The following is a 24,960-nucleotide window of genomic DNA, read 5'->3' on the forward strand; positions in this document are numbered from 1 at the left end:
TTGACTATTACTTTTCAGATGATTTTTAATTTTTTGTCGCTACTTCCAGATATTTGAAGTACCAAAAGAGTCACATCACATGAAGAACAATATTATTTAATCTCTCCACTTAAATTATTAGTAAAAGCATTTAAAACTTTAAAGACTACTTTGTTTCTGCTATATGTTGCAGCGATTGCCTTATTGAGGGCTTCGATTTTGAAGATACACATTTGGTTTCCGGGTGGACATTCGCGATACCTGCATCGGTACCAAATATTTCCCAAGTCAGAGTAACTTGATATTTCTGACCAAACATTTTCATGAAGCGTCCATGATGTTTTCGGACCCAAAAATAGAAGTTTTCTGATTCGAGTTTTGACCACATCATGTTAAAGCTGTACCGCATGCCTACGGCGGAATCAAATTTCGCTGAAATAGGAGCATTCAATTTTCACTTAATTCTTTTAATGTAAAATTGTCGTGTATGTCACTAGTTTTGTGTTGACAAAATTCGCGAAGTTGTCGAACTATTTACGCGTTGGAAAGTCATCTTTGACTAATTTGATAAAGAATAAAAAAGCAGAAAACAACGGCAATTTGATGCATTTTAAGTCTAAATAATAATTGTTTTTCTTCCATATCACCTGAAAAAAAATGTAATTTCAATTTTTTTACGATTGTAAGTAGGTATATTTAGATTTGTGGTTTATTTTATTTTGTAATATATTTTATTTAAATTTAATCGAAGTTGAAATCGGAATACAGTATGTGTTTACATCTGGAAAGGCGCCATCGGTAGCGTGGCCGAGCGGTCTAAGGCGCTGGTTTAAGGCACCAGTCTCTTCGGAGGCGTGGGTTCGAATCCCACCGCTGCCACACTTTTTTTTTTCAGATATTTTACAAAAAAGACATCATTTAGACTTATACAATAATAACTAAACACAACATTTATATCTGTATAGTATTCATCGAATCCATCACGAAAGCTCTGTGTAATTTGTAACAAATAAGCTACGATAATAATTTAACTAAGTACGACATAATAAATATCATTAAACGAGGCATTTTTGAGTAGGTACAAAAGTAGCTCACTTTCCTAGGATGATCTTCCTTGATGCCCCAAAGTTCTGACCTGCTTGCGTGGCGCCTTTGTTAGATCCTGCTTGAAGACCGATCAGCCCTTCACCCGCCCTCAGTTGTTGTTGGGTGAATTCACGTTTGTTTTCCTCTGAAGGTCTTGGCCCTAATTTACGAATTTACTCGAAATAAATAAGAACAATTAACGATGGAAAAATCGCACCTAAGAAGGGTCCCCTCCACTCAGGGTGTCTGTAACAGGTACGACCAATGGCGAAAATGGTGGTAGTTACTAGAGCAATGTTCTTTTGATCCCATAGATCAGTGGTTTGGAAGAGATCTACGTCAGGTACTCCATATTTAACACAGGCCTTTTGGAACCTAAAATCAGCGAACGTGAATCATTTCGCAAAATTTAAATACAGAGTTTTGAGTCACAGCTGAGAAGATCAAGGAGTTGCCAACTAGTGACCGCTAATTACCATGCTGATTGAAACTACTTACTGGCTAAGATTATCCATCATTTTGTAATCGCCTCCGCCAATATTGATCCTTGGAACGATGCCGGGTTGAAGTCTATTCATTAACTTGCACAGGATGATTCCGTCCCTGAGCGCCCATTCGTAGGGGGCTGGAGGGAACCGTTCTCCAATTACCTGTTCGATCCAGGCTTGAGCCTCGCGTTCCTGTTCTGGATCACGTTTGCCGGCAACCTGGAACAATATTTTTCATGATACACGGTTCTCTCTTAATTTTGAATTTTATTAATGAAATGAGGCTTTTAATCTCTAAGCCCAATTCATTACATCAATATGTTCTATTAATAGTTTGTGCCAAATTATTGTATTCTGGGAACCACCTACAGAGTTTTTAATATGGCAAATAGTCGACGGCTTTACTTATGGATAAAAATTAGATAGATGACAAATCTTGCCAGTTGAAGCATGAATTGCATTTCAGTAGTTTGGCTGTAGTTTGCTCTATGTGATCCAATGTGAATTACCAGACCAAGGAAATTACTCAACAACTTACTCGTTAGCCAAAACGGTCATATGGTTTCTTTACCAGGCAACAGCTTAATGAAAATAGAGGCTTTAAAGAGATTAAGGTCACCATTATTAATAGATTGCTCGCATATCCGTCATAAATAATAATTTTATATATATTGGGCAGACACCACACATTTACATCATAACTAACCTACACGCATCCAACTATTTTTGGAAAGCGTTTCCCAAAGTGACGTCGGATGTTTATGTCTGAGGCCTTGATACTTTATATGTCAGGCTTCATGGCAGAACATTTATTAATGATATTGCCCATCAGCGAAAATACCTATGAATTTGTGTTTGTTCTATGAGTAATATATATGTGAGTAATATGCGATTAAGTAATAATTCGCAGCTGCATTTTCCTTTAAGTCCAGAATCTTTGGCTCTCTGATAAGAAGACTTTCCGCGCTGCCGCTCCATTAAGAAAACTCCTTCCATGTTTCTCAATGTTTTATTATAACTCATTAACAAAAATACATCATTTCGGACATCAGCGTTCCAGGCAACAAGTGTACGAATCTCGCCCCCGCCTAAGTTTCTCATAAAGACGATCTGAGTTAGACCGACGCTTCAGTTAGCGGCGTCGCGACGTAAAAGTTAAACCTCTCTCGCAAATATGTCCGTAAGTATTGAGTTCCCATTAAGAGTTTTGTAATTTATATGTTTTTACTTCACACAAATATAAAGAGCATTTGATCCGTTTAGAGCTCTCATTGGCATTAATTGCTGCTAATAATGAGTTTTGTGATGGTGTCGGAAAATTATTTATAGTTTTAATACCTATTCAAAACACCTGTGTAACGAGAGTATTATCTTTGTAGCATCTAAACGTTGTTGATTATTACACTACAAAGATTTATTCAATAATTTAGGCCTAATATAGAGTGGACAGAGTTCACTCATATTTTTCCTCAAAATTCGCAAAATCAATAACGATTGATTCTGAAATAACTCCGTGAAGTCATTACTAAAAATGAATCTGGAAAATTTGGAAGCTGGAACCGGGCCAACCAATACAGATCAAACATCCAAATTCTCCCTCGTTCTTTACATCCTGTACATGTTGTAGAAACGCAACAAGGAGCTGGAAGGTGAAGTCCTGGACTGGATTTCCAAGGTCTTGGGGGAACCTCTCCCCAATGGAGAGTTCGAAAACATCCTTAAGGACGGCATCATCCTGTGCAATCTCATGAACAAACTTGCGCCTGGGTCGGTCAAGAAAATCGCCACTAAAGGGACCAATTTCCAGCTTATGGAAAACATCCAGCGGTTCCAGGCCGGCATGAAGGCATACGGCGTGCCTCAAGAGGAAATTTTCCAGACAGCCGATTTGTTCGAGAAAAGAAATGTTGCCCAAGTATGATAAGATATAATCCCTTTCGTCACAATTTTGTCAACTTCCTTTATAGGTGGCCCTATCTTTATACTCTCTGGGACGTCTAACCCAGAAACATCCGGAATATAACGGGCCCTCTTTGGGACCGAAAATGGCCGAGAAGAACGAGAGGACTTTCACGGAAGAACAGCTACGGGCCAGCGAAGGGCAACTGAACCTTCAAATGGGTTATAACAAGGGGGCGTCTCAATCTGGACATGGAGGCTTCGGGAACACTCGCCACATGTAAATAATTAAGCTTTAGCTCATAATAATTAATTTATTTTTATATCTAATTATTACTCATTGTTACGATATTATTAATATTCATTGACTTCTATGCAATAAAGGACGTTTTTTTAATTATTCTTGTGAGATTATTTTCTGAGATTTAGTTAGTTTACCATAAGGTGATTATTTATCTATAGGAGTTCTTGCCACGAAGAACGAAGTCTGAGACCAAAAACGGGCATGCAGGAGTTTAAGGGAAATTAAAGAAAATTCTCATAATGTGGCAACACGAGTCACATCCGAATAACTATTCTCTTGACTAAATCCCGGTTTTGCCATTTTCTGCAGAGTTTTCACAGTTCTTAACAATTTGTCAGATTGTCCTGCAGGATTGTCGGTTTTAATTCATCCTTTCAAGTGCCTAAATGTAAATTTATGACATTACCGGCTAGTCCTAGAAGGGTTCGTCTCTTGCCCATGTCTTATCCAACAGCTGGTGTTTTGGTGTCTTGTGTGAAGGCGCATCTTCTTAATGATCGTCCGTTGATGTGCCGATCCTCCTTAGAACATCTTAGCAGTAAATAATTCGGATACTTTCATTGCTAACGTAGCAAAGGGCTCCTCCAAACTTCCTTTCAGTGCATCTCAATGTGGTCATAAGATTATTGTTTTTATTCTTTCTGTGCACTGTGTATCCTGCAGAAGTGAAGTCATTCCTCGGGCGAAACTGAATTCTCTGGATAGCTTCCTTAGAAACTTCTGGATGTCCACATTTATGTCTTCAAGTTTAATTTGCCTGGATTGGCCCAAAATATTTGCAAACAATGCGTTCATTGCTGAATACATTTTTGGCATCTGTTTGACAAATTCTTGAATAAACCAGCACATATTTCTCCTTTCCCTTGTTGGCGCTGCTCCGCCTTTCTTGTTTTGTCTGTCAGCGTTAGGTTTTTTGTTTTTTCGCACTCTTCATTGTGATCTCCATATTTCACGCAATTTTTGCAGTGCGTCCAGCAGCGTCCAAATTTCTGACCACATGCTGGCCCTCCCTCAAATTGCTCTCAATTTCTGAGTATTGAACCTTTTTCCTTATTCTCTGGAACTGCTTGCGTAAATCCAAGCGACCAGTTTCTTGTGCCTACTCGCTTTTTACTCATTCCCTCTACAAAGAACTGGCCAATTCCCCGTTGAATTGGACTCACTTTTACAGTTTATGGACATTATTACGTGGATTTGATGCGTGAAAATATGGTTTAAATGTGAGTTTTTCGAAATGCAGCGATATGTCTCGTAAGCTCTATTTTTAAACGAAACAGCTGCTTTCACACAGATACATACGTGCGAGCCAAAGTTTTGCATGAGAGACCGTGCTGATATTTTGAAAATTTGGAAAACCCGTCCAAAAATAACAAAAATGATATGGGGGCTTTCGAGCATTTTACTACCCAATGTGTTTGATTATTGCACTTTTTCAGAGACAATTGGTCCTATATCACACAAACAGAGATGACACAAGTGTAAGAACGCCCACAAGTGATCTTGACCCACATGGAAATCAATCACCTTCTGCAGACATTTTACCAGAGACCCATCGATTACAAAAGAAAACCGTCGAAATGAATAATTATTCTTATATAATTATCAATTTTGGATTAAAACGTTGTTTTGCATTTAGATCGGTTTTGTAACACCCATTAAAAGAAACTCTCGTAGTCTAGTAAGGAATTCGTTCATTGCGGTTTGCAGTGGAAGAATACCTTGTTTGATGTTGTTTTTGCTTTGCAAACCGGAGTAAATCGGACTTTTCGGCCCGCTTTTACAAGCGAAATATATGATCATATAACAATCTTGACCCGCGTAATTCTAATTACCTACGTTAGTTATTAAAACGGAGATTTCGTAAAACCGTTATTAAACCATATGCAAATTAGGGTTTTCTATATACATTGCGTTTTGTAACAAAACATGCAAGCCGAATTTCCTATTTATCAATAAATTTGAAAAATATTAAATGTAAAGCAATTTTTCACAACGTAGGAACCCTAGAGGCACGTCCATTCGCTGTCCCTCCAATTTTGCGACGATGGTAGAGCTAAAAAATACCACGTTGCGATTTTCTCGAAAAGGTAGATTATCAAAGAATTGCACTGGGTTGAGGCACCATTAAATGCCATTTAACAACGTGTTCCCATGGCAGTTCCAAATATTGCATAATGGATACCAGCATCTATGTGTACGCCTATAACCCGCAGACATGCAATTCTTACGAGTGAAAGTTATCTTTCAGAGTATGTCTCGGTCGCTTATAGATTGCAGAATTCCTCTATAGGAGATTTTAATAATTTCCAGTCTTATTTATTTGAGCCGGCGAGCCGAGCACACTGTGTGCAAGAACGGTCATCATGTTCGGTCATTGTGAGTTCTTGGTTCGCGCGGTTTTGTGCCAGTGGTTCGTTGTGGGCGCGTGGGGAAGGATTTTGGAAACGCAACGTAAGGAAGCATTTTTGCCCTTTTTGGCCAAATTTGGGGCTGTAAGGGTGTTTTTTTTTGTGCCGTGTATGGCGAAGTTGCGATTGAAGAATAGGTAGCAAAAATCAGAAAATGCATACCTAATTATTGTATTACCGTTTTTTGCTGAAAACCGGCGTGTTTATGATTATTATTCAATAAAAGTCGCCAGTTCAATCCGCCGTTACGTCAAAATAATTATACACCTGAAATTAAAAACCATTCTTCACGCACGCAAATACAATTAGCGCACGCATGAACTAATTAAAATTGGCCTCGATTTTTCCGACCTTACAAGGCCGATTACCCAAGACAAACAACACAATTTCATTAATTCCAAAATCACTTTTTAATTACCCTAATATTTCCACCTCGAGGCTTTGACCTCTTAAATTGCACTGCGCAGGGTGTTTAAATAATATTTGAATGTTTTAGCCGATTTTGTGAAAACCTGCATGATCACCAAGCCATGGGATGAATTCGTTAATTGTTCCACTAACGCAGTTCAGCATCTATTCTCCGAAATTCCCAAAGGGAATAAGGATATCGAGCTTCAGGTTTTGGACCCTTTGCAGATTCCTGCAGTGAAGGTAAAATGTTTATTTAAATATTGAGGTACAAAAACGAAAAGAATATTGGTGCGATTGATGCAAGCGACCATGCTAAAATGTCGTAATTTGTACGAGAAAATGACTGAAGTAACATCTGAAACGCATTGACGTTCGAAGCAATCTCTGAGCCTTTTCTCGTGTTAAAAAAATTGTGTCAAGGCAGTTATGTTATTTCTTTACGGATCAATCGGCGACGAATCTTCTCACGTCCAAATTTCCCTTTTTCCTAGATTCTTCAAGGCGGAGGTGGCCCAGTTGCAGTGAACGCCACCCTCACCCAAGTTTCTGTGGTGGGTTTCGGGAATACGAAAATCTTGTATAACTCCGTAGATCCAGAAACTTATGACTTCTTCACGAAGTTACATCTGCCTAGACTGAGGCTGGACGGTAACTACGAACTATTAGGTCGCATTTTGGTGATTGCCTTAAGAGGAAAGGGCAACTGTTGGTTCGACGCCAGTAAGTCTTTATTTATAACCATTATCTCTCGGCGATTTTCAGTAGTATCTTTAAAATAGATATGACATCCTACGTCTTGTCTAATAATAGGAGATTCTAGAATCGCACTTTGAGCACCATCTGCGAAATTCTCGGACAAACGTCCAAATTTCGGGAACACGAATTTCTGTCGACGAGTTCGCCAAATATCTGGAAAGATGGAGCTTCGGGAGATTTGGACTCCTGCCAGAGTGGCTATTTTTAATAAATACAAATTGCATTATTGCTTGTCATAATCACCCAAACGGTGAGGAGATGATATTAATTTTTGCTGCGGTACAGGTGCTTAGAGGATAACGAAAACATGACATTTGGTTATTTGTTGTGTTGCCGTCTTGATGAGCAACGCAGCTTTAATAATATACAGGACGAGGCAATTTGATTTTCCCCTGTTTTACTGATTTAATTGGAATCGATAAGTCTACGGGAGCTATAATGGCGATTAAAAAATAATTAGAACGCAATATGTCACAGCCAGGCGCGTGTCTACATGGGGCGTCTATTTAGGGTTGCCCGTTTAAGGGTGATATATAATGTCTTTATTTATATGATAATGTCATTCATATTGCGATCGTAAAAGAGTATTTTACAGGTATTTGGTTTCAAAGTTTTTGGCATTCATTTTGATTTACATCGAAATTGGCAACGAAAGATTTGTATTAGCAGCAAATTTCATTGTTTTCCTTGTCGAACAATTTTGTTTTTGCCAAAAATGACTCGTTTGCTGCAAAACGTGCATTTTGTTGAGTTATAATAGTGTTTATGCGTCGTTTAATGTTTACATGTAGTTTCTAAATATTACAGAGGATCTCGACATCGCGGTAAAATCTGAGGTCAAAATGGAAAAACGAAGCGGTTTCCACTTCTTTAAAGTGAACCGAGTGCACGTGCAATTCTCCATTGGAGGCTTGAAACTCTACCTGGGTAACTTGTTCGACGGAATCAAACCCTTAGGTAATTTCGACTCACTTGAACTAACCTGAATTAACTATCAGTTTCTTGCAGAGGACTCGACCAACGCGTACTTAAACTCCAATTGGCGCCCAGTTGCCGAATCTATAAACCCGATTTTATCGAAAACTATTGAGGATATAATGTTGGATATCTTACAGAAAGTATTCGATAACATTCCCGCAGATTTTTTCTTGGGGGACATTGATGCCAATGAAATCCTTAAAGGGAAACAGCCTTGAGTACCTAATTAGTTACTAAGATGATGTATAATTATTATCATTTTAAGGTGAGGCACTGTTTGGGCCTCAAAGAGAATCAATACTGATCTGAATTATTCCAATCTGATTTGCCAAAATTCCAACGTGAGTCTCGAAAGAAAATGGAAGGTTACGGGTATCCAGACATAGATTTTGTAAAAATACGTTGGGCAAGAACCTAAAAATACTCCTCTCATAAATAAAACCTCTAATTGGCATTCTGATTAATTATTATTCTAAAAATTTCTATTTTTTTTACTTAGAATTTAAGGCATTTTATTTACTGATGTTTAGATAGTATGTTTGAGCATATAATATATTTAAGCCAATTTAAATGAGCTTAAACCTATATTAGGTCAGTTCAGGTTGTAGTGCATAAAGCTTGATAAAATACAATTTCACATGTTTTTTCTTCAATGTTTTTGACGGTTTTGAAATTATTAGTTCGTCGAGCAAAAATAACCAGGTGCGTAAAAATATGATGCTAACTGCTGAGGTATTTTTGGAAGTAATAAAAACCCTGACTCATTAACATCTATGAGCTTTCACATATAGCTCGCTCGTAAATTACCGACTGAATATTTTTGGCAATACGTTTTCAAAGACTTGTCCATAAAAAGGCGCGAATTTGTTAAAAAATGTAAAATTCCCGAAAAAATTGGGCCAAAAACTTAATCTAATTTTAATATTATAAACACACAGGTGGTTGCACTTACTTGCCAAAGAGGTCTCGATGGTCCAGGCATTTTGTGTGATCCTCAAAGGTCGTTCCAGATGTTTGAGCTTTTGCCTCAAAGGTGTAATTCACACCTGTAATCACAATAAGATCACTGGTAAGACCGAAGATTAACTACGTAGAATTTCCAACGTCTCTCTCTTATAGCGTCGCATTTTACTGTAGCGTCGGCCACGCCCACGATAACATTTTTCCAAATTTTATTTTAAGAGGACTAAGCGAATATTTCGCATGCCTTCACGGCTATTTGCTCGCAAATATAGGATGATTCATGGAACTATTATGGGATGGCTCTACATGAGTCCAAGTGGCGGTTTTATCATGTGAAAATTTGGCGCAAAGGGGATGATAAGGGTTGAAATGAAAGATTGAAATTTGGAAGGATTGTCACTCTTAAGGACAAAAATTTAACGGGGTTGCGATGTGATTCATAGTTGACGTAAAATGCGGAATCGCCTGAAATTTTATTATTGTTTTGCTGCTGTGGCATATCGTTATTTTTGAAGTTGGTTAGTCATTTCTTTCAACTATTTAGAAGCAACATGGTAATTGTTTTCCACAGGGATGAATAAAAGAAAAAAATCTATTAATCACTGTGGGTATTTTCTAACGTCCATTACACATGCTGCTTGACTAGTTTGAAATGCAAACTCAAAAACCTCTGGCCCATTAAATTTCGCTAAAAATATACTTCAATGAAGGATATCTAAAGGACTCGTTTTCCTAAAGCTCAGTAGCACTAAATTGTTTATTTTTTAAGTTATTTTTGGTAGATGTTCATATAGAGAAAGTAGAAATTATGTTAAATGATTTGCGGTACCAATTCGATTGGATTGTTCTATATACAAGGTGTTTACCGTTACAGGTTGGCACCTGACGAGTACCTCTCTATAAATATTCCCTCAAATATCGTGATTTTTTAAATAAATTTTCTTGAAAATTTCCAAAAGAGGGTATTTACCTAATTTACCTGATTTTAAAAATTATATATAAGGTTTTAGTATCATCAAGTTTTAATTTTTTCGAGGAAATGTGAAATAAAAAAAATAATTTTATTACTGTATTGCTGGTTGCATATTTTCGAAACTCCAATTACAAATAGTTTCTGATTTCAACATGAGGTACCCTCTATCCTTGTCAACTATACGCAGAGTAACGTAAAACAAAAGAATACACATAATTTACGTTGTTCATCTCTTTCTGTTTCACTGAGTACGATTTGACTTTGGCATTTTATGACATTTTATAACCTCCAATTTGTACCTGTAAATTTAACAAAATATTCTGAGAACTCATCGTTAAAATGCATTATAAACTGATAAAACGTTGTTAACAGTAAATACAAAAATGATTTAATACAAATAAACCTCATTTTCAAACGTGTTTTGATGCTTAAACCTGAAGCGTAGGCGGAAAGCTTCTAGAAAATTCATTCCAAAGTTTGTCATCTGTTGCAGGAATGTCGAAGGCCAAATTTTATTAGTGAAACGATGTGAAAAATGTGCTGAAATTAACTGCAATTTATTAATAAACTATGCCCAATTGACGCTTAACTAGATCAATATTTCGTTTATTTACCAACAAGGAATGATACAATGCTGTATTGAACCAGCTGCGCAAAGAAGTGCCTTACTAAACAATAAAATTGTTTATTTTGTTACCCAAGTAGTGTTTATATTATAATGTTAACAAAAATGCCTTCAATACCAACTGTTATTGAGCCTGATGCAGGTATAATCTGACTCATTACAAGGCAAAATTTGTCATTAACGAAAATAAAGCACTTTTTGCAGAGTGTCCCAGTGCAACAGACAGTGTTGGCTCACATTCTGATACTTCCACACACACAAATGCCACTATGACTAAACCTCATATGGAAGTTGTTTGTGTGATAGATATTTGTCAAAGTGAGAACTTGACTCAGAGAAAGAAGGCTCTGGAAGAGGTCAAAACGGCATGTAATCAAGTAGGAGCCACGATGTCACATATCCAAGTATGTAGCCAGTGATTTTAAAACTTGTCTTCCACTAAAAGGGATGTTTTAGTTTGAAAAACTTGACTTTGGACAAGCAAATGTTGTTAGCAGTTTTTATAATGCAGATGTGGTGATTATTGATATTTCACTGCCCGTACAGCAAAGTACCTTAATTTATCATTTGGGAGTACGGGAGAGTTTTAATATGAAACAGAATATCTTGATTTATAATGATCTTGAATCAGAAATTACCTTGAGGCTAAAGGTAAGTGTTAGTTTGAGTGTTATCTCTATTTCCAAAATATCAGGATGTGTTCTATAAAAAGATTGTATTCAAGTAGGTTACTTATTTTTTTATAGCTATCTTGCTCCAATTACACATTTGTCTCATATAAATTAGCAGACACTGCATGCATAACTACAGGACCAACTGATAGAGCAGATGATACAACTGAATTTCTGCACCAACGATTAAAGAAATCACTTCAGGATGTTGAAATTCAGAGCAAGTGAGTTATTTCATAACTTAATAAATGCCAACAGCTTATTTTATGTTCTTGAATTCTAGAGCTCATATGAAAGAACGGTTTCTATCAGACCTAAAAAAAATCAATGAAACCAAATCAGGCCCTGAAAGAAAAGAGGCATTATTGAATATTGTCAATAGACTCAATGACCGCAATGTTTTGTCAGGTAAAATTTGCTATTAGTGATTTAATTTTGAGCTTAAACCATGAATAAACTTGCTAGGGGACACAGTACTAAATCTTCTGCTCAGCTTCAGAGACATCCAAGAGTATGAGTCAATGATTCATGTGGTTGAGGGTTTACGTTCAGTTCCTGCGGGGCAGAAGTACCTTAACTCTTACATTGTATTCTTATATGCCTTCGCTTTAAATCGGCGTAAAAAAGACGGAGATAGAGAGAAGGCTTTACAAGTGTGCATTAATGCTTTAAAAAAGGTATTGTTGAGTGCTTAAGAAGCTGAGAAGTAACTTTGAAATCTTGTAGAAAGAGAATAATTTTCCTGACATGCTGTGTCTGTGCGGGCGAATTTATAAAGACAAATTTACAGAGTCCAATTACTCAGATAAGGAAAGTCTGGATCAGGCTATTCATTGGTACAAAAAAGGGTTTGAAGTTCAGCCCAATGAATATGCGGGTATTATTGCCTTAGCATAATCAAATTTTGAGTGTGGTTTCGTTGGGTTAATTTAAGGTATAAACCTGGCGACTTTACTGGTGATAAAGGGCGAAGAATTAAATAAATCCAGCGACTTACAACACATCGCAATAGTTTTAAATAGTCTTATTGGTAAAAAAGGTAGCTTGGCTTCACTCAAGGACTATTGGGACGTTGCCACATTTTTCGAGATTTCAGTGCTAGCTCAGAATTACGCGAATGCAATTCAAGTATGCTCTGAAATTAAAAATTTGCTTCAGACACAAATTTTTATTTGTCTATAGGCAGCAGAACATATGTTTCGTTTGAAACCCCCCGATTGGTACCTGAAATCCACTATTGGCAATATACAGTTAATAGATCGATTTAGGAAGAAAAAGGAAGAAGATATTTCGGGTGAAGAGCAGGTCTTTTATTTCTGGATGGAATTTTTTACCGAAGCTATTAAGAAGGTCGACGAAGTCTCTTCTGATGGGAGGTTTCCAGTGCTCATTTTCGAGCCCAGCAAAGAGTACATGCCCAGTTCTGTTTGGATTAATTTTGGAGTGGAGCCCCAAACGTTACAAGTAAGTTTTGAGTGACTCCGAAGCAAAACATTGCGTCGTAATCGTCAACAATTCCATTAATCGGCTTCGCAACTATGAAATAAAATTGCCTAATTGAATGTACAATCGTCTGCTATAAAGTTATCATTTCCTGTTTGTTTTTAATATTCTTCGCTACATTGATGCAATTTTTTCTAACATTATGATCACCTAGTGAATTTTTGCTTTATAGAAGATTGTGCAGAAATGTGTCTAAAATCCTAAGAAGCCTTTATTCAAATCCCTTTTTGGGTAAACAGCTAAGTTTAAGCTTTCTCTGGTTTATTAAAAATTTTCAGGTCAGCAATATTTGCTTAAAAAGATTGAAGTCGTGTTGCACTGAAATTCACGATTGGGAGTTCACCGCGGACGACATTAGGAGTTTCAGCTTAAGCACCCAAGATGACAGATCTTTATTTCTATATGTTTTAGCCATATCCGATTGTTTCCAAATATTTTTCCCTTCCGAAGCATGCAGGTAGAAAAATCCAAGCTCAATTTAAATTAAAAATAACACAAAGTACCATTCAACTAGGAGCGTGTTTCATAAGTTATTAGTTAATTTACTAAACTACCAAGAGAGACCTTTAGAACCTGAGCCGCCACAGGAAATTCAGTTTGAGTACGAACGAGATGAGCAGGGTAGAAAAAAAATGCTGGGGAAAGGAACTTATGGGGTGGTGTATGCAGCTTTAGATTTGAACAAGCAAGGTTGGTTTTTCTTCTCCTAAATTTTGATATGCAAAAATGCTTTCTTCTAGTTCGAATAGCTGTTAAAGAAGTGCCCGAAAAGAACCTTGGGGCGGTGCAGCCGTTACACGAAGAAATTCGAGTTCATTCTCAGCTGAGACATCGCAATATCGTTCAGTATCTGGGGTCGCGATCAGAAGAGGGTAATTTTCTAGCAGTTTTATCTCGTTATTTATTAATTATTCATTGTCAAATAGGGTTTTTTAAAATTTTCATGGAACAAGTCCCTGGAGGCTCCCTGAGCGCTCTTTTAAGATCCAAGTGGGGTTCCCTTCAAAAGAACGAACCCACGATGGCGTCTTATACCAAACAGATTCTTGAGGGCCTAAAGTACCTGCACAGTCATAGAATCGTGCATCGTGACATTAAGGGTGCGCATCATTTTTCGTTGTTAATTTAAAGTTTTATTTCATGTTTTTTGCCTTTAGGCGACAACGTCCTGGTAAACACTTACAGTGGAGTCGTGAAAATTTCCGATTTTGGCACGTCGAAGAGGTTGATTGGTCTAAGTCCTAGTACTCAGACTTTCACGGGCACTCTTCAGTATATGGCGCCTGAAGTTATTGATAGGTTGGCCATCGCAATTTTTCCCATTTATTTCTACAATCTTGGAATTATTTTTCAGGGGGCAGCGCGGGTACGCGGCTCCAGCGGATGTTTGGTCGTTGGGGTGCACTGTGGTGGAAATGTCAACGGGTAAACCGCCCTTCATCGAATTGGGGTCGCCGCAGGCCGCACTTTTTAAGGTTGGATATCATAAAGCCCATCCGGAAATTCCCGAATTGTCGGATAAAGCTACAACGTTCATCTTAAAGTGTTTCGAGTCTGATCCTGATAAACGGGCGACTGCCGAACAACTTTTGGAAGATCCATTTTTATGTAAGTCTGTATTGGTTTTAAAAGTGCCTTTTCGCGATGCAAGGTTCAAGAGTCAGTCTATTACAGTGAGATAAATGTGGTAAGACCGGTTTTTTCAGAACATTTCTAGAAGCGCAGAGAAACTTATTTTTATAAACGGTCAACATAACCCATGGATGCTTCATCTATAAGAAATGTGTAGATTATTTTAAGGTCATATGCGAAAATGCTATCTGGAATGAAAAAAGTATAAATGCACTAGTTATTGTGAACTTGACTTTTTTTTATCTTAGCAAATTCTGAATTAAACCAAAAGCTTCGTACAGACCTGAACATTCTGTCGCAGAACGACTTGAATACGGAACAAAACACTAACTTGGACTGGGCGCAACAGATCTGTGTATGTTTGCAAATCATTTGAGTTTGTTGAAAAAGTGTTGCCTAGACACTGAGTGGGAGAGGAAATTTCTTAAAGATCTGGAATTTCCAAGTCTCCAAATAGGCATCAAAATGTATCTACTGGAGAATCACGTGAAAAATTAACACCGCGGCATGAACGGTCATACCAAAAGCTTCATCGATTTAACATGTTAAAGTATACATTTCGAGGACAAGGTGTTAACACTGCCTCCACAAATGATAAAAGTGCCCTTGGTTTGGCCGACAAAGTTGCCGGTTTTAATAATAAATTGATCGAAAATATTCGTTTTTAGGTATTCCTGAATTCGTCACATAGGTAAATTTCATTGATAAATAACACGTTTTTATACATTCATTGACAAAGGCCACAAAGACGCGATAAAAACATACTTGAACGCTTTTTTTTGTTAGCATTCCATCGCGTTGTTGCAAGCTAGCAAAAAGAACTCCTTTGCCAATCGTGCAGTTTCGCGATCGCAAGTCTTCTACACAAATTTATCGTAAAAGTTTGTGAGTTAAATTACGAGAAGTAGTTAATTATTGATTGAGGTGGCTGGCGGAAAAATGCGTTTTCACAAAGATTGTGTTTCGAAAAAGTGTTTATTTGGTTGGTTGCGTAAAGGTACATAATGCTCACTACATCCATCCAGTATTTCGTCTCAAAGCAAAACGATCAAATTACAAAGGCTTTAATACCATAGAAGTGTCTAAAACCTTCTTCATAGGTCCTGAAAGGAAAAAGCCTGTTCGCATGCCTACGGAATTCAGTAGGAGCGTTTCAGTTCCCGTGGATAAACTGGCCCCCAAAATGCTTTCTGGACACTCTAGCGCCCCGAATCAAACTCCTACAACCCCAGAATCTGAGTAAGTAAATAAGAATATGGAGACAAAATGAGTATCTAATTAAGAATCAGCGAGTTGTATCCTTTAGTAAACGATGCGTGATCGCATGTCATGAAATTTATATTATGTACTTTCCTCGCATTTTCAGGGCCATTTAGGTGAAGGTTTGGAAAGTTATATTGCAATATAACACAACTTTCCAGTTTCATTAAAATTCCTAATAATCAGTCTCAAGATCATAGATGTCGGGGCATTTCATTTCGGCAATTGAAGCAAGCTTCTGCGAAATAAGAGTGGGAATTGCAATGTTATCGACTACAACATCAATGCCCGCTGGAACATTAAAAGCTTGCAAATAGTGACCATAAATTCGTCGTTTATGTATAAGTTTCTAATTCCCAAACATCGAAAAATACATTTTTGTGTTTAACTCTCATCCTCAACCCTGTTTGTTTTGTAGTGGCTCCAGCCATCATCACGCGAGAACCGCTTCGCTTTTGCCGCCCATTCACATGCCCACCGATTTGAGTTTCGGCAGGTACGCAGCTTGAAAGTTCTGCTTTGGTTTAGAGTTCAAAATTACATTTTTAAAGAATTAAATTGTTTTTCTACCAACTTTTTATTAGTCTGGCCTCGACCCCTTCATTAGATTGCGGCGACTCCGGCCTGGATCAACACTCGGAAAGGCGAAATTCCTCCGGGACTCTTTTATCCCCTGAAGCTGAAGTAGGTAATAGTCTCGTAAAAACCTTGAAAACATCCTGGATAATTTGAGATTTGCCACTTATCAGGAACCGAAACTGATGGGTTTTATCTACTGAAGAAAGATTCGCAAAGAAGGACGACTTTGGCTAAAGTGTTAGCCAACGACGGGAATAAAATTGTAGATTTGTGGATGCAGAAAGTCAGGGATAAATATTTGGGAGAAACCGTTTTGACTCCGAAACATCTGCTCAAGTAAGTTTTTGGAAACTTGGCCTTCAATGTCCTTTTTTAACGTTTTATCCTAGATTAATGGACGGCCTGAAGTCGTTTATAATAGATCCCAATGTGAGCATTGTAGAGTCTACGGTCAAGGAGCTGAAGGAAGAGATGGATTATGATGGTACTGCTATCCATCAATTGCAGTTTGCCATATATTTATATCAAGTAAGACTAGAGAATCATACGCATGAATATAGTGATTTCATCGACGAAAAGGATGCGAAAAATATGAAGTTTTCTCTCTTCCACCTCAGACTTCTCTGGTGTGCCGATTGGCCACTTTGTATAACTGTAAATTGCAATCAAATGTTGATTTGAAAGGTATAGGGGTTATATTCAATTCTAAAATTCTGCAATATCTTTTACAGGAATCAGTGAACGAGATCCTACGTCTGCACCCTATAAAACCCCACTGGATGTTCGCCTTGGATAATCTAGTTCGGTCTTGTGTCCAAGCAGCAATCACTGTCCTTTCTCCTGAGCTGGGCGAAAACCTTGCCACGCACGGCTCCGTTGATACCTCTAAATCCGGTAAAACCAACGAGAGTTTCGACATCGAACACTCTTTAATTCACTTGAAAGGCGAACACTCAAAAATCTGCCACGATTGCATCGAAAATTTGAAGCGAATTGTTGTAAGTTCAATCACTTGATTATTGAATTTCTGGGTTGAAATGTTGAGACAGGTTAGGGAGTTGCAAGAATCGAATAGGCAACAGATGGAATCCTTGAAAACGTTCCTTCACGAGACGGTCAAACAGCAAACGGAACTTTTGCGGCTCTCCTCCCTGTCTGAGGAGTGCGATGAGGGCGAGGAAGATTCGAAGTTGGCAAGTTGGCTGGAGGGATTGGGGATTACTGATAGTGCCAGGAGAAAGGTCTGTTTTAGGATTCAATAAACTTTTCGAGATCATTTTAATAATTCTAGGTTCTGTCCCGTGGTTACAAACTAGAGGAAGTCCTTCTTGATTTCACTAGAGAAGAGATTCGAAGTCTGGGCCTAATAGGAGCTTCAGGCTTAAGGCTTTGGAAGGCCATTAAGCAATACCGTAACACTAAAGGATCCTGCTAAAATATGACGATTATTTTTAGATATTTTGTTCAAAATTAATATTCGTGGGAACCCCTAGTAAATTCACTGCCTCACATTCTTAATCTATAAAGTATAAAGTGTCTCAAATTAAATATCAATCATCCAATGATATTCTTGTATGCTTCATGGTATTGCTATACATAATAACTATTTCTAAGGAGAATTTGAATATTTGTGGGATTTTTCCCTTGACTTTGCTGTGATTGTTTTCTATATTTCCGTCGGCAAACGGACTGCACAACTACATTAATTGTGTAGCTATTAATTAAAAGTTACTGGTCTAAGCAGCTTAAACGGCTGCAAAGTTTCAAGTTTTATTTAATTTATATTCAGAAAAGCAGTTATTTCGTTGATACTGCGTATATATAACAGAATAGTTAAAATTTTAATTTATTTATTAAAAGAAAAAGCTATTGGATTGTCTTCCAGAACAACACAATGAAAGGACTGATTAAGTTTTTAGGAATAAGAGTAAACATTTAATTTCCTTTTTGTGTGCGAGATTAACGTGTGACCAATTATTGTATTTATTGATGTGTAAAACACTTTTTATATACTGCAGGCAAAGAAGGATGTACAATTTCATTTGCAGCTTTTAGGCAAGAATAATAATTTATTTAACAGCGTTTTGCATCTGTCTGCGGTCAAAACTTTATCATCACATATTTGTAGGTAAAAAAGAGCCTTAAGTTTTAGGTGTTTTTAAATTTTTTCGAAAATTTTATTTTATTGATGAAAAATGGTGCTAATAAAAATTCTAACATTACATGTTCTTTTTCTCTTTTTACCCAACAATAGCCATAAGAAATAACCGCACGAAGTGTGATGTGACATCATTTTTTATTTTTAATTCATTGGCATCATTTGGTTCACGTGAAAGGCAATCAATGAGGCTTCAAATGAAAGGCAAGGAATCTAATGTTCTAAACCTTCGTGGAAACGAGCACTAGTTGGGGTCAACCAGAAATCTTTTATAATAGATACAGGATTTCCCTAAATTATGCTGTTCAGTTAAACATCGAAATATTAAATTGAAAATAATGTCATCATCCAATACATCACGATCATATAATCTTTGTCTTTCAATCAATAATAAAACTTTGTATTCCATTTCCCATTATAAGAGCGTTCCAGTATGCCGTTTAATAATTCTGGGAAAAATAGATATAGAATAAATTTATCTCTCTAGATCACATATGTAAACTACTGTTAATCATCGCCTACTAATAATTTCTTGATTCGATGGCGAACGCGATCATTAATTTAGTTGCGGCTTAGGAAATCTGATCAACTGTAATGTTTTATAAGTTTTTTTCTAATAGCGATAACTTTCTACCATCACTTGCGCCAGGCATTTTGGAATTATATGCATGGGTGATGTATACCAGAAGGCAAATTCTCTGACCTCGTTTCCATGTGAACCGTCTACCTGCACCTTCATGGTTGACTTGAAGCCATAAGTGACATATGAGTTTTTGTATTGAAAAGTTAACCAAATGGCGAAAGTGCGAATTTCAATATAAGTAATACCAACTGGTCGATTTACCATCTCTATTAATTTTTGTAATTTTTTTTATATCCAATTAATATCAACGTAATCTCATTATCCTCATGTACAGCCTTTTTAATAAAGTGAAAGTGAAATCAATCGATTTTAGAAACACGCCTTTGGCGGATTGACATCTCCCTAAAAGGAATTAGGTCGCATGACCACCTACTGGTCAATTAGCTTAAAAAATGATTGATTTGAATTATTATCTGATCGCTCAACACTTTACATATGCGGCTTGATTTATTAACTTGCATTTATTATCAAGAATGCAAACCGACATACGAGACACGCATGTTCCTTTCATTCTTGGTATCTGCACGTAGACACCTTGCCTCGTCCTAGAACTTGGACGGTGTCATGGGGACAGGCCAAGGTTAGTCTTTTTATTTAAAACAATTAATCTCATTAGGTTTTGCCATCGATTGAACGTAGCTAATTAATTTTGGCTTTCTCGATTTAGGTTTTAACGAGGCAATTAAACCCCATGTTCATTCAAACGATGAGTATAACCACTATTTTTTTTAATTTTAAAAGGCGGAAGCAGGAACTTCTAACAATATAAGCAAAAGACAATATTTTCTTATAAAACGACCTCTTAGGCACTAACAAGCACGTTTTGCTAGTCCAATGGCAAGTCTTAATTTGGTCAAAAACCACGTGCTTTGAGAGAGTCATATAGTTTCGGTTTCATGGGCGTTCACATATCTTTCCTTTATGGGAAACGAATCTAGCTTTAATTGGTCCAGTTTTTGTGCTAGTTTTATGGGTATTCTATACACGATCGGAAGGAACTGTACATACCAGGAAGTATGTGACGGAATAATTAATAGGGTTTCGTAATACCCTCGAGTGTGTAATGTCTTCAATAAGTCTTTATACGAGGTCAAGTGGGGTTTGGATAAATTTAATCGAAATCCGGAATGCAAAATTATTGAAATAAAGTAAACGAAGCAAATGATTCGGCAATTATTAACCATAATAAAAATGTTGCGTTTAGTGTAGCCAAAACGATCATGAACAGGATATATTTAGTCTCTCTTTCGGGCAACTCGACATGCACGTTTGGAACGAATATACGGTTCGGCATGACTAAACTCCGTTCAGAAAATTTTCGAATCCTATAATACAATTTCGGCATGTGGACATTCCTAAAAATAAAACTATTGAGTTATTTAGAGACTATATACTGTGTGTCATGCGAATTTCGTCAAAGCTTCATTAGCTACAATATGTAATAGGTGTATAAATAAGAAGCGGGTATTTTTTGGTGAAATTAAGCTTCGTTAAAAACATACTTATTGGAAATGTTAATAATCAAAATAATCTCCGTTGTCATCTACGGCCCTTTGTCTTCGAACGGGTGAATGATAGACGCCGTCACGATAGGAGCTTACTGGTTTCGAGGCAAAATAGTTATCCAGTTATTTTCGAACATATCCAGCTTTAGAGAACTGCTGGTCAGCTAGATGAGGCTGCATTGATGTAAATAAGTGAAAATCAGAAGGACCCAAGTCTGGAGAATACGCCGCATGTCGGAGAATTTCTCAGCTTAAGGCGAAGATTAGTTCCTGGGTCGGTTTTGCTGAATGGGTACGAACATTGTCACGCAGCAATATCACTTTCCGAATTTCGTGGCTCCAGAGTTTGATTTAATTTGATCATTTGGGCCTGATAACGTTCGACTATAACAGTTTGACCAAGTTTCAGACGCTCGTAATAAATGACTCCCTTCCAATCCCACTAGACACACAGTGAAACTTTCTTGGCATGAATATTTGTTTTTGCAAGTGATGTGGATGGCTGGCTTAGATCAACCAATGCTTTTCCACGCTTAGGATTGTCATACGATATCCACTTTTCATCTTCTTTAATGATTTTGTGCAGAAAATCCTTTCTTTTATACCAAGAAAGTAAGTTCACGTAGATGTCAACTCTTCGATTTTTGCTGCTCCTCGGTTAATTCGTGAGGAACCCATTGTATTTTCTTTTGTACCTTTCTCACTACACGTAATCGAACTGCAATTGCTCGTTGAGTCACTTCTAATAGTTTCACAAGCTTTTTTCAGTTTGATTTGGATTTTCGTTGAGTAAAGCTTGAAGTTCTCCGTCTTCAAACTTTTTTTTACACTCGGACGTGGATCGTCCTCAAGACACAAATTTCTCTCATAAAACCAGTCATTAAAAGTTGCAGCACAGAACCATTTCCCCAAGCCGAATTCAATCTAGCACGTTCCAAGGGGGTTAAGTTGCAAAATGATTATTTTGAGTTGAGTTCGTAAACCACATAAGATTTGTTGAAAATTGCGTTTTTTTAAGATTTTGAAAATTAACTCCAACCACTAAGTTAAGCCTAATTTAAGTTATGAACTTAACTCATAATGCGCATTTTATGACTTATCCCCCTTCGCACGCGCTTAAGTGAATTAACGATTTCTGTAATTTCTGCAGCATTTTTGTTTCGTTTGATACAAAACAACATCGATACTGCTAAATTTTGTCTGAAAACATCCATCTCTTAATCACGTTACATGCACTGAATGACAGCTCGTAGGCAACTGAGGCCTTTATCATATAAACGACAATGCCCGAACCACACATGGGCAAAATTGCGGACCATTTGCATGGGTGTGAGTACATTTTTAATTCAACTAATGTCGGTGCTCAGTTTTTTTTTGTGCACCCATTAGATGTACTCAACGCTTATCCATCGACCTTTCCTGATGCTGCAGCCTAATAAAACGTAAATGGTTGTATTACTTCGATTTAATAAGACATCAAATCCAAAACACCGCCACACACAATATCCGCAACTTGTAATTATTACTCAAGTAATAAACAAACGTGCCTTACAAAATTACAAAGTAGCCGCAATGCTATTAGCGAATCAAATCTAATGGTTTGATGTATATGATTTCGAAGCTAATACCCGGGCATTCTCATGTTCTTTTCGCAATTCTTACAACTAAGCTGTATTCGCTAATAAGCAGATACAAAGCGGAGTAATACATCACATTAAGAAATAAATTAAGGGGCCTATAAAACCGCGAAGGCCGAGTAAAACCGCTCTGTATATTATTTAGTTAGAATTGAGAGAAGAACGGGAAATGTTACTCTCAATGATAGCTGGTAAGGTCTCAGTTATATGACACTGGTTTTACATATCTACGCAATTAATTAAAACTAATCAAGCACTGATATAGTGTTTGTTTTATGTGTCAGAAGGAGGAAGCCTGCGGTATTACAGCAAACACGGAAAGCATTCCGCAAGGATAAAAGTAAAATACCTTTACGTCCAATTTATTAATCAAACTGTTTTAAACGGATCTGGGACACGCCCATCATTTTCAAAAAAATCATACAGGGTTTCCGCCACTCTATTCGTTTATAGGGTCTATTTACATAATCAATGAGTGTGTTACCATCTCACTATAACGTAACAAACATTATTATGGCATCGCTTATCCTCAAAATTAGCTGATCGATTATCTTTAATAGGCAATAAGGGAGTCCCCTTTGGCTTTCAATAGTACAGCAATCATAAGCTTTAATGTATATTTGTCATGGTTTACCATCGTACCTCTATAAGGTCTTTCAAAACCATCGTTTTTCTTTCAGTGCTCCTAAAGGACGTTGATGATGATTTGCTTTCCTCGGTCACCGGAAATTAAATCTCCATCCTTTTGACATGGCCAAAAGAATTAGAGGTGTTTGCCCGTTTAATTCACTGCATATTACGTGCTACAATCACATAAATTTAATCGCATGATAGACCAAAATGCCCGTATAATAGAGTGACCTTCCGTAATTGCGACACCCTGATTGTTGGAGCAATTAGGTATACCAACAATGTAATAATTGTTCTTGAATGTGAGCAGTGGTGGAGTTGACATTTTGGTGTCCTTGGGTTGGTTGAGAGAGGCAAGGAATGAGGTATAAGAAATTCTAGTTCTAGAGAGACAAACGATTTTATGTAGCTGGACTACATAAAGCACGCCAGTGCGACGTGCAACAGGCGAAATCCTTAATGATGTAGGTGGGGCGACTACATAACTCAAGAACCAGCGCTACAAACATCGGCACTCATAGTAACATCGATTGTGCTACAAACGCCATGATTTAAAGAATCGTGAGAAGAATGAGATAAAATTTATTCTATTAAACAAGAATTGCATCGCTTTTCACTCCCATCATTATACCTTCTTTACTCTTTCCACAAAATATTTACCATCATCCACACTACCATCCATCTCCATTCGAGGCGAATATTTATCATAAAAAAAGTACCTCATTAGCAGTAGATACCTAAAGGTGCAATCAATGAAACCAAAACTTGACCTTGCCAGGGCTGCTAAACGAAATTCTTATTATTTAATTGTTAAGTAACAATATTGAAGTTAATGATCCCCATCTTAACGGTATATTTACGTAAACAATTTACTTGAAGTCAGAAGAAAATTTACGGAGCGTTTAGCAAATAAGTCAATGTTAAGTCAAATCGTTGAATAATCGATAAGAAAAATGTAGCGGTAATTGATTACATTGCGGTTTCATGCTCAGACGCATGGATGTCCCCAGAATTGTGCAATTAGACAGTCTTATTGAACAATTAACCCTTTTAATTAGATCTCTTCGCGCCTGTGATTGGGTTTACGTGTTTTTTGCGGCCAGAGATTCCATTAAATCTTTATCAAATTATCTATTAAATGAATAATGTATAATAGCAGCAACGAAGCAACAAGTTTTTTTATTGATGTTAGGAATGTAATGGGGAATTTTGCACAAAAATTCGTTAAATGAATGAAGCATGAAGAATCCGAAAAAGTAGTAATTTTCAATAAATTAAATAGAGACGTCGTTAAATTGAAAAATCATATGATAATGAAAGATTTATGAGTATCTGATTTCAACAGTTTCAGGATGTCTAAGGTATTTAAGAATAATTAAGACGCGTCCAAAAAATGACACGTTTTGCGCCTTGAGGGTTCATAAAGAAGGACTTGCACTCGAGAAAATCAGCATCTCAATTTTCGAAATCGAAATCTAAAGCATTAGATGGTTGACCGATTTCATCACCTTAACCACCAACAAGCAATGGGTTACATCCTGAAAAATAACCTAGAGGTCTTCACCAATCCTTAAACGGATTACTGTATGCAACCACCTCTCTCTAAAAACAATTACTTAATAGCAACAAGACGAAGGCACAACAGAAGAACAAATTTTGAGTTCTAACGCGGTGCGGCAATAATGCCCTGCATATACACGGTGTCCCGGAAATGGTAGTACAAATGGGGATCGAGTGCTTTATGATTATTCCTATCTCGGTAAGGTGCAGGTGGAGTCACGCATCACCCAGTTTCAAGTAGATATTTTAAATGACTTTATGGTAACTAAAACGCATATGTGGCACATACGATCACTCAAAAAAGTGTTCGTA

At 37.1% G+C, this 24,960-nt stretch overlaps 4 protein-coding genes and 1 non-coding gene across 6 annotated transcripts; 4 read left to right on the top strand and 1 right to left on the bottom strand.

Moving 5' to 3' along the window:
- Window positions 1-669: 669 nt before the first annotated feature.
- On the bottom strand, window positions 670-9,419 carry LOC136345797 (muscle-specific protein 20-like). The gene is made up of 4 exons (XM_066294402.1): window positions 9,262-9,419; window positions 1,564-1,772; window positions 1,283-1,440; window positions 670-1,225 (listed from the first exon to the last, which is right to left on the bottom strand). The coding sequence occupies exons 1-4, from the start codon at window positions 9,289-9,291 to the stop codon at window positions 1,071-1,073; spliced, it is 552 nt and encodes a 183-aa protein (XP_066150499.1). The 5' UTR covers window positions 9,292-9,419; the 3' UTR covers window positions 670-1,070.
- TRNAL-AAG (transfer RNA leucine (anticodon AAG)) lies at window positions 777-858 on the top strand. The gene has a single exon. It is a non-coding gene; the product is annotated as a tRNA-Leu (tRNA).
- On the top strand, window positions 2,574-3,852 carry LOC136345798 (myophilin). Its single transcript, XM_066294403.1, has 3 exons — window positions 2,574-2,733; window positions 3,181-3,468; window positions 3,521-3,852. Exons 1-3 carry the CDS (start codon window positions 2,728-2,730, stop codon window positions 3,734-3,736), a joined length of 510 nt encoding a protein of 169 aa, XP_066150500.1. The 5' UTR covers window positions 2,574-2,727; the 3' UTR covers window positions 3,737-3,852.
- On the top strand, window positions 6,081-8,567 carry LOC136345796 (circadian clock-controlled protein daywake-like). Its single transcript, XM_066294401.1, has 5 exons — window positions 6,081-6,207; window positions 6,661-6,815; window positions 7,067-7,295; window positions 8,139-8,288; window positions 8,340-8,567. Exons 1-5 carry the CDS (start codon window positions 6,120-6,122, stop codon window positions 8,525-8,527), a joined length of 810 nt encoding a protein of 269 aa, XP_066150498.1. The 5' UTR covers window positions 6,081-6,119; the 3' UTR covers window positions 8,528-8,567.
- A 1,100-nt stretch (window positions 9,420-10,519) lies between the features above and the next one.
- Ask1 (apoptotic signal-regulating kinase 1) lies at window positions 10,520-18,737 on the top strand. Of its 2 annotated transcripts, none has more exons than XM_066294393.1 (23): window positions 10,520-11,012; window positions 11,063-11,274; window positions 11,327-11,521; window positions 11,617-11,765; window positions 11,825-11,949; window positions 12,007-12,218; window positions 12,268-12,418; window positions 12,476-12,669; window positions 12,724-13,005; window positions 13,323-13,501; window positions 13,559-13,734; window positions 13,785-13,916; window positions 13,971-14,144; window positions 14,202-14,343; window positions 14,399-14,652; window positions 15,777-15,915; window positions 16,355-16,432; window positions 16,521-16,624; window positions 16,686-16,851; window positions 16,905-17,043; window positions 17,247-17,513; window positions 17,565-17,756; window positions 17,807-18,737. In XM_066294393.1, exons 1-23 carry the CDS (start codon window positions 10,964-10,966, stop codon window positions 17,948-17,950), a joined length of 3,855 nt encoding a protein of 1,284 aa, XP_066150490.1. In that variant the 5' UTR covers window positions 10,520-10,963; the 3' UTR covers window positions 17,951-18,737. The 2 variants fall into 2 exon arrangements, with proteins under 2 accessions (XP_066150490.1, XP_066150491.1); XM_066294394.1 differs by having other exon boundaries at window positions 11,075-11,274.
- Window positions 18,738-24,960: the final 6,223 nt, after the last annotated feature.

The sequence above is a fragment of the Euwallacea fornicatus genome, chromosome 21, assembly GCF_040115645.1.
Source record: "Euwallacea fornicatus isolate EFF26 chromosome 21, ASM4011564v1, whole genome shotgun sequence".
In the NCBI taxonomy this organism is placed as follows: domain Eukaryota; kingdom Metazoa; phylum Arthropoda; class Insecta; order Coleoptera; family Curculionidae; genus Euwallacea; species Euwallacea fornicatus.

What these genes read in the sequence shown, in the direction of transcription:
- LOC136345796 (XM_066294401.1), top strand. Translation starts at nt 6,120, where the DNA reads ATGTTCGGTCATTGTGAGTTCTTGGTTCGCGCGGTTTTGTGCCAGTGG. An exon ending in AAGGATTTTGGAAACGCAAC is followed by an intron (nt 6,208 to 6,660) that starts GTAAGGAAGCAT and finishes TGAATGTTTTAG; the next exon opens with CCGATTTTGTGAAAACCTGC. An exon ending in TGCAGATTCCTGCAGTGAAG is followed by an intron (nt 6,816 to 7,066) that starts GTAAAATGTTTA and finishes CCTTTTTCCTAG; the next exon opens with ATTCTTCAAGGCGGAGGTGG.
- LOC136345798 (XM_066294403.1), top strand. An exon ending in AGAAAAGAAATGTTGCCCAA is followed by an intron (nt 3,469 to 3,520) that starts GTATGATAAGAT and finishes CTTCCTTTATAG; the next exon opens with GTGGCCCTATCTTTATACTC.
- Ask1 (XM_066294393.1), top strand. Translation starts at nt 10,964, where the DNA reads ATGTTAACAAAAATGCCTTCAATACCAACTGTTATTGAGCCTGATGCA. An exon ending in TGTTATTGAGCCTGATGCAG is followed by an intron (nt 11,013 to 11,062) that starts GTATAATCTGAC and finishes ACGAAAATAAAG; the next exon opens with CACTTTTTGCAGAGTGTCCC. An exon ending in TTGCCATATATTTATATCAA is followed by an intron (nt 17,044 to 17,246) that starts GTAAGACTAGAG and finishes TATCTTTTACAG; the next exon opens with GAATCAGTGAACGAGATCCT.
- LOC136345797 (XM_066294402.1), bottom strand. Translation starts at nt 9,291, where the DNA reads ATGCCTGGACCATCGAGACCTCTTTGGCAA. An exon ending in CATCGAGACCTCTTTGGCAA is followed by an intron (nt 1,773 to 9,261) that starts GTAAGTGCAACC and finishes ATATTGTTCCAG; the next exon opens with GTTGCCGGCAAACGTGATCC. An exon ending in ATGATGGATAATCTTAGCCA is followed by an intron (nt 1,441 to 1,563) that starts GTAAGTAGTTTC and finishes CGCTGATTTTAG; the next exon opens with GTTCCAAAAGGCCTGTGTTA.